The sequence below is a fragment of the Haliaeetus leucocephalus genome, unplaced genomic scaffold, assembly GCF_000737465.1.
Source record: "Haliaeetus leucocephalus isolate CR32 unplaced genomic scaffold, Haliaeetus_leucocephalus-4.0 Scaffold450, whole genome shotgun sequence".
Classification (NCBI taxonomy): Eukaryota; Metazoa; Chordata; class Aves; order Accipitriformes; family Accipitridae; genus Haliaeetus; species Haliaeetus leucocephalus.
The window spans coordinates 1906678-1915284 of NW_010972886.1; the positions used below are offsets into that span (position 1 = coordinate 1906678).

Below are 8607 nucleotides of genomic sequence, written 5' to 3' on the forward strand. Positions count from 1 at the left end.
TTCTATTATTTACCGGACCATCATTGGGCAAAATCTTTCACCAGAAATACAAGCCAATTTTAAAGTGATTTAAGAGTACAGTGTATAGTGCTGTGCATAGACTTAACTGAGATTTCTAAACCAAGCAAATCATATCAGTGGAACAAATCAGTAGAAACTGGGGTATAGAGGAAAACTAATCATATTTGGAAAACATATCTGGAACAGGTTTTGTTGAATTCCTCACACAATTTCGCAGCTACCACATGCTTATTAATCTCACTACTAGAAAGCATGATTTTTCCTTTCTCTTTGCATATAAATACTTCATTACACATTTCATCTTTACGTTCAGGGAAGTCTCTTTCCAACATCTTTCCACTTGTTGGACTGTTTTACTTTGGGATTAGGTCCCCTAAATAAACCTATCAATTTCAGACTCAGTTCTGATTTTTATCCTGTACCTATGCCAGGTGAGCCAGGAAAGGTACCTGCGCTGACCTTGTAGTAGGAAGAAGTGTTCAAATTTTCGCCACTTCTTTCTAAGAATTTGGAGACCTTTTAAGAAACCCTGAATACTAGCTTTCCTCTGGTTCCTGTGCTTTCAGTTTTAAAAAAACCCAAAGTTAAATAAGATAGTATGCAGAATGAATGAGGATTAAATTAATAAGCAAAGGCATTCAATATCTTTATCTGGTTTTGCCTCTCTAAGACTTTTAACATAATTCTTGGAATATTTGCCTTTAAGCTTTGGCTCCTCGAGATCTGTGAATCTCCAGAATCTCATCTTTTGTTTATTCAAATGAGTGCAATTTTTTTCACTTATGACTGTACTGAGAGGGCCCAAAACAGGAGAATCCATCAAATGTTAATTTTAAAATCTCCTGCCTAAGTAATTTTTATTTTGGTTTTGGCAGGACAGAGAAGCTGATTCATAATTTTTTAGCACTTGGGATTAGCACTTCTGCTTATGTTCCAAAGTGTGGAAAATAAAAACTGTAGGAGATTGTGTCATTTCAATAGCAAAGGAGAAACCTGGCCTGTCCAGATCATGAACCTCCTCTGACTTGCCATGTGGTACATTATATGCACATCACGTCATGTAAATGTCATCTTCGTTCATCTGGCGTGTGGAATTTCCATTAACTGGAGTTTGGTGCAGCCAAGAGGTGATGAATATGCAATGCGGAGCTGTGCTGAAAATCCGCAGGGCAGATCAGAGAAGAAAAATTTCTGGTTAGTATTGGATACTGGCCTCAAAATCTGACTTACTTACAGTCCAGCTATTCAGATTATTTCCTTGAAGTTACACTTCATAGCAGAAAACAGATGTTTAATTTTCTCTCCAAGAAAAGTGGAATAAATGTTTGTGAAATAGCAGAATGGGTTCCCACTGCAATAGGGAGTAGTTCTGCTAGACCAACAGCAACTCATTTCTCCGCATGGTGTTCGTGTTCTGCCAATCATCTGACAGGTTGGTGGCTACTTAGCATCTTGTAGTGACATGAACATCTCAGGTCCCTTGTCCTTCCTGCTACCGGACATTAAGAAATGACTTTCATACAAATGTCACAAAAGTCAACAGCTTCGATTATGGGCTCAGCTCCAAACTGGCTCAGACTGTGGTGCCTGGGAATGAAGAGAAAGGTTCATTGAAATTGAAGAGTCCACGCTCATATCGTCTCAGCTGATAAGACTTCAGCAGACCAGTGGTCTTCTTGGGTTGCCCCAGAGAGGAATGAGGACCAGAGACAATCCTGCCCTTTAATTTGCAAATCATCTCACATTCCAGTGATAAATCCCAGACTGCAAAATATCCTTGTCTTAATTTTACAAGGTTTTACTCAATGCGTTCTTACATTTTTGGCAATAAAACAAGAGTGGTAGCAGTATTGCAGCAGGACACAAGAACAAATCTTCGATAGGGTAGATATGGAGCACAAAGATTAAGAAAGGGCAGAGGAAAGGGAACAGTAGTTTATGGCTGGACCTTAGTCTTCCACAAGTGGAAAATCTAAAAAGAATTTACAATGCTTTATTTTTCTCACTAAGAATACTTAACACTGAACACTTAATTTAAAACTATTAAAAGAATTAGCACAGAACGAACCGGCTAACAAGGCCAAGCATGGTTTGCATGTTATGAATTCACCATGATGATGCTGAGAAGTTACTACCCCAAACACCCTCTGCTCTGCTCCCTACAGCCAAGCAAGCCGGGAGCTCTGGACTCTGCACAGCTGCTTCAGCTGCAACAGCAGTAACACAAAACAGAAGTCAGTCTTCAAGCCTCCAATTTGGGGGAGAACTTAAGGATCTTACTTTACGCTACGGGGTCTTGAAATGGGAAGGACTAAGGAATCTATTGGAAAAAAGTGCATTTTCGCAGCTTACGGGGACAGGTATAAGCAAAGATTTGGGGCTGTAGCCTTGTGATAACAAAACCTGGGTGATGCCGATGATTTGGGGTTTGCCAGACTGGGCCAGCACACAGAGGCACTGAGGCACGGAGGGTTTTGTTCCTTGGCACAGGGATGAGGCAATGCCTGCAGGTCTCTGCACAGTGCCATAGCCAGAGTTGCTTTTCTGCTCAGCCATCTCCTCGCACCCACACCCACCGTTAGTCTGGAACTGGGATCTCAAGGATTTAACAAATCACTGCCATTTTATGAGGGACTCTGAGGAGCTCTCTGGGACACACCCCAGCCCCCCCCAGCAAATATCCTCCTCAAATACCTTTTTCTCCGAAGCAGAAGAGGTTGAGAGAAATACTGTGCCCCGCAACTAAATGCTTCCTGGCTCAGTGTCTTTAACCATGAATCTTTGTATCGTCTCTGTGTTCTTTATAATTATTCTACCTCAGAGGAGAGGATGAGCAGGAAATAAGATCCTCTGAGTAACACGTGCATGGGTTGGTTGTTGTTTTTTTTTTACATTTGCATGATTGCTACTCTCAGGATGTCTTGTTTCACCTTGTAACAGAACTGTTCGGTGTGACGTATGCGTAATCCACCAATTTTTTGTTTTATATTCAGCTGGATTTATTGCTCCAGAGAGCTTTAAATCACAGCAGGGACACGTTATAACACCATTTGGTCCACTGAAACAATGAAGTATTTTTGAGGAAGGATGTTTTGAAGCCTTAGAAATAGGAGTCCAGACATGCAAGTTCGATTTGTCACTCTGTCTTTGACTTGTGGAGGTGAAAGCACTTGGTCACTCCCTGCTCAGGGCTGCACCTATACAATGGAGAACTAAGAGGCATGAGCAGTTTTTTAAACAGTATATTAGAGGTAAAATGGAATTCTGAGTTGATCAAAACTATCTAGGAATTCAAGTTAAATTTGGCAAAGTCTCAAACAAAAAGGACAACATTGTTTGTAAACATCCGCTTTCAAAAGAAAATTAAATGTTTCATTTTGGGAATGCTAAAGCAGTTGATTTAAAACACCTTCTGAGCAGCATTTTTAACTCTACTTTGGAACAGGATTTCTGTTTCAATATTGTACTAAAAAGAGTTAAACAAAAAGTAACTACAAACAGAACACAGCTCAATTTCTGGCCAAGCAAAATGTTTCAGGCTAAATCAAAATCATTCTCATAAATGAAAAAAAAAATAAAATTAGATTGCTTCTCTTTCACCCTGCTGTACATTTGTCGTGTGTCCAGTTTCCAATCCAGGTACTGAACCAGGAGCCCCCCACATAATTTGCCCACCTGCATCTGAAATTCTTTCTTCCTCTTAACAGTGAGAGTCCTTGTGGGCTCACATTTTGTTTTACTCTATTTGTGAGTACACACATGTGTTCGTGTGTAAACCGCAGAGCACAGCAGGGCTTCATGGTGATTTCTGTGTACTACGTTATTATTAGCACTAATGGCTCCAATACTTTCCTCCTGTCATCCAAGGCATTGTCACCTCTATCACTCCCCGGTCAGCAAAAGGACAAACGTCCCCTACCATGAACAGCAGTTGTCCAAGATCAGGATTGTGCTGTGCATGCTAAGTAGAAATTGGGTCATTTGGTATTCGCCTTACTTTAAGAGTAGAGCCTGAATCAACACCTTTTATGTCACTTTTATGATTTAAATTATACCTCAGAGCCAGCTAAGGCTTTATTCAAGTATATTTATAGAAAATATCCATATGCAGTGTTATCAGAGATTTTTATGTAGATGACTATGCTAGTCGAAACCTTATTAGAGTATGCCATTTGCATGCTGTGGAGTGGGTTCTTAATGTGATTCTGGCATGATTTGTAACTACGGCAGATAAGGTCCTAGCCACTGTACGCCAGGATTACATTCCCCAGAAGGGCAGACTGCCCTGGAAGCAAATGAGTAGGGAACAAAAATAGTCCATATTTCTGGATCCAAAGCAATGAATCCATATTCTTTTTGCATTGTCTTTTATGTAAACAAATCCAAAACAGAATTTCAATAATTGGTAAAAAAAAAAAAATCCATTGATTTTTTTCCCCAGGCAAATTTCTGATTCTCTGCTTTGTTTCTGTAAGAAGCAGCCCACAAGCTTTCCTTGATTCCACAGCCTAATAAATTAGTGCAAACGTTGGTGTCAGTTAAAAAGTTAGGGAAGGAAAATTGAGGAATTGGGAGGGATTCTACAGAAAGTGATGGTTAAAAATGAAAAACCCAAACACCATAAATTTGATATGAGGATTCCTAGTTAAAAGGAGGCATTTTAAAGGGTGATTTTTTAATTCAATCAAACAGAATTTCAATAAAAGAGCTTTTAACTACTTCCACTAAATATCTTCTTCCAAAGCAAAAGCTGTGCTGCGGTATCATGAATCAAGACATGCATGTATGTCCCCTTTTCCAGGCTTGCTTTGATCTGAAACTCTGCTCTACATCCATCTTTATAAATGCAAATTCTTAGTTCCCTAATTTTTTCAAGGTCACTATGTAATTTGCTCTGTAAATTTAGAATCATGCCAAATGCTGGAGCAAACGAAAGCAAGAAAATCTCCAAAGAGGAATGCAAACACGTATAATCCTTCAGAGGGAAGCCTTATGCTACTCTGAAACAGTATCTTTCTGGAACCGCTTATTATGCGTCTTTCTTACACGACTGCGTTCTCTCCCATTTAACAACAGGAGGAGACAATTCAGCGGGCACGGGAGGAAGATGAGAAGAGGAAAGAAATAACTAATCATTTCCAGGGCACGCTGAGTGAAATCCAGGCTCAGATCGAGCAGCAAAGCGAGAGGAACATGAAGCTCTGCCAGGAGAACACGGAGCTGGCGGAGAAGCTGAAAAGCATCATCGACCAGTACGAGCTGCGGGAGGAGGTGAGAGCAAGGCCCTGGCTGCCCCTGGGGACGGGCAGCAAACCCGGGGGAAAGCAGAAAGCGCTGCCGGCCTGTCCTCCCGGCCGGCTACCGTTGGGGCGTCTCGTGGAGGTAACGAGGGTAGCCCCCGCCACGCTTCGCCGTCTGAGCGGGACTAGGCACGCTGCGAGCCCGCCGGACCCCGCGTGGCAAACGCTGCGGGCCAGGAGCTGCGCAGGCCAGCGCCCTGCCTGCGGCACCCACCGCGGCCTCGCTGCCGTGGGGAGAGGAACCGAGGCACCCGGGCAGCCAGGCCTGCCAGCCGCCTGCTAAGCTGCCCCCCTGGCCCCTTCGCAGCTCCCCCAAATCCCCGGGGTCCTCCCCCAGCACCCCTTTCCTGCTTCCCCCCAAGTCGCCACCGAGCACGTCCCAGCTCCCATCTTTTTGGACAGCCCGCTTCGCTGGAGACGCCAAATGTGCTTTTGTTCCCTCCACACACAGGTTGCTGGGAAGGGCTCTGATGCAAATGCTTTGACTCTTCCCCAGAAGCAGAAAAGATAAAGGAGGCCCTTTGCATTGGCATAGATTCTTCTTTGCAGGCACAATGCTCACCATAAGACCTGGCAGATAATAGACAGATGGGAAATTATTCTTTCTGTAAACATTAGAGTTGGTCAGAAAATCTTGACACAAAAAAATCCCTCCAGTAAAATCCCAAACTACCTTTTTTTTTCTGTTTTATGACAAACACTAACAAATACCACAATGGGTCTTTTTATTGTTTCTAAATACGTTTACTGTGAGCCTCAGTGCAATCAGACAACATTATCATACTGAATAAAACATAAGTAATCTGTCCTTACAATCTGGAATGCCCGATACGAGACACGCATTTCCAAATCTGTTGCATCATGTATGAAGTCTTATGCTGAATGAAGGAAATGTACGTTTCTGTCTGGTGGTTTCTATGAGAAGAAAATGTAAAGCAGAGGGATGCGCTCAGAATATTTGGTCCTGTGAATTTTATCTAAATGAATCAAGAGTGAAGAGGGCTATCAGCAACATTTACCTCCTGAAGGTCACCATGGAGCCAGACGTTTTACAGGCCAGGGGAGGCCTCTGGTTCATCTGGTCTGATCTCCTCCACATCCCCACTCATCTACTTTCACCCAGGCTCTCCAAGCCCACGCTGTGCATCTGCGAGCAGAGCAAAGGAGATGTACAGGGCTTGTATTTACAGAGCGTGGCGTGAGCTGTGCACATGCTCCCAAGTACTGCAGGTGCAGGTGCAATGTGTCTTTACACATTTATCCACACAGCAGCTTAGATCCACTGGCCACTTAACAGCTCAAAAAAAAGTGTCCTCCCCTGCATATTTATTATTGATGAGCAATTATTTGATCTTCAGTTATATTAGATTATACTGATGACTTCATATGTAGACAGTAGAACTAGCAAAGATGCTAAGGCTTTTTTTTTTTTCCCCCTACAATAAATCAAAATAGATAATGTAAACAGGTTTTCCTTCCCATGCAAATTCTGGCACAGTTTGTTCTTATCAGTGCTGTAGCTTTTTAGTAATCGCTATAGGTTGGGAGCCTTCCTATTTTGCAGTATTTTTGTCTTACGAGCGTTCCAGTAGATAGCTGTACATGCATGAGCATGAAGGTCTGTGGACATAATTAAACCTGCACATTCAGCGGAATTTATTTTTTTACAGCACCTTGATAAAATATTTAAGCACAGAGAACTTCAACAGAAACTGGTGGATGCCAAGTTGGAGCAGTCTCAGGAAATGATGAAGGAAGCTGAGGAGCGACATCAGAAAGAAAAGGAATACGTACCTATCCTTTTAATCTGTCTGTCTTTTATCTAACTTTGGGCCAAAATGGGCCCTGCATGGTATTTCACTAATATATCAGTTCTTCAGGTCCAAGCTGGGATGCGGTAGCAGAGACGTTTTTATTGCTACTGTCAATGCTCGATGTAAAGGAACAGCCTCTGAAAGGCTGCTTTCATTGGCATTTACAGTTTTTGAAGCAAACTGCAGAGAGGTAGGTTAGAGCACAGACTGCTCTAGCTAACTCACCGTTACTACACAGTTGATTCAACGTGACGTTGGGTCAGGTGATGCCATTAGTTTTCAAACGGCTCTGATATTTGATACTCCATCTCCCCACATGATAAAAGCACGTTTAAACAATCAGAGAGGAGACCAAGAACAGGAGATTAAAGTGAGATGGCTGAAGGCCAGTATCCCCCCAGATTCTGAGCCTCCCCAGATGTCCCTCTGTGGGTCTGTTTTTGCCAGAGGAGGAGGCCACAGGAGCTGCTTGCCATGACGAAGCCTGCCCTTCTGTTTGGCAGAGATTCCCCTCCCCGCATTGGTCTGCAAGTGCCTCTTTCAGGCAGGAAGGGTCTGGGTCCGTTTAGCAGCCTCGTCTGCCGTCCTCCCTACCTGGCAGAGGGGACACCTCTAGCAGGGGGACAGGGGAGAGCAGCTCCAGACAGGCACAGCTGGGACAGGAGGAGAGCATCCCTCCCTGGTCTCACACATTTTGCGACTCAGTCAGACCAAAATTAATGTTCTCAGGCTGCCTGGAACTTTCACAGCAATCCTGACATCTACAAAGGATCAGAGTTCAATGCTGACACCTAGTCCTTCTTCTCAGCGGTGACAGCAGCTGAGACTCCTCGGCGGGAGTGACAGGCTCTCATCGGCTGGAAGAAAGCTTTAGTTCTCACCAGTCCTCCAGCTAACTCAGGAGCAGCATGAGAGAGCTCTAAAGAGAGGATATTCCTCCCCTCCCCATATCTGGAAAGAGATACATTAGCACAAGCATGGCCAAAGTATCATAAAATATGGATGAAAATGCAGGGCTCTAAGCCCTGTGGATAGAGGACAAAGGAAACACAGCAAATATCTCTTACCAAAAATTGCCCGTAAGAGCATTTACCCTCTTTCTCTGCACTGATGTTGTGGCTGGGACACCCAGTCCTGCTCAGCTTTACTCCCAGCTAAAGACTGAGGGGGAAGAGGAGCTGGGGCTTCTCCATGTGCTGATCTGCATGTCACTGCATGACAATCTGTGGTCCAGCTGAGTCCTCCATTTCACTATGGGGCCTATGTAAAGCCAAAACCCCAAATTTCATTCATGACAGTTGATTCTTTGCAGATTCAAACCCCAGGAAACATTTCCAAGAAATCCCTCACAATGACAAAGCAAATTTGGGCTTCCTTTACTGCAGTCACTGGGAGTTTTGCTACTGAGTACCAGATTTCAGATACTGGGGGGGGGGGGGGGGGGGGAGAGAGAAAAAAAAAGACGGGGGGGG

General features: G+C 43.6%; 1 protein-coding gene across 1 annotated transcript in view; it reads left to right on the top strand.

Moving 5' to 3' along the window:
- Positions 1–8607, top strand: part of TXLNB (taxilin beta) — a 29889-nt gene that overhangs the window by 7927 nt on the left and 13355 nt on the right. Inside the window, exons 4-5 of the mRNA XM_010574617.1 lie at positions 5098–5292; positions 6992–7111. Coding sequence (XP_010572919.1) covers positions 5098–5292; positions 6992–7111 — 315 coding nt within the window. The remainder of the gene's footprint in view (positions 1–5097; positions 5293–6991; positions 7112–8607) is intronic.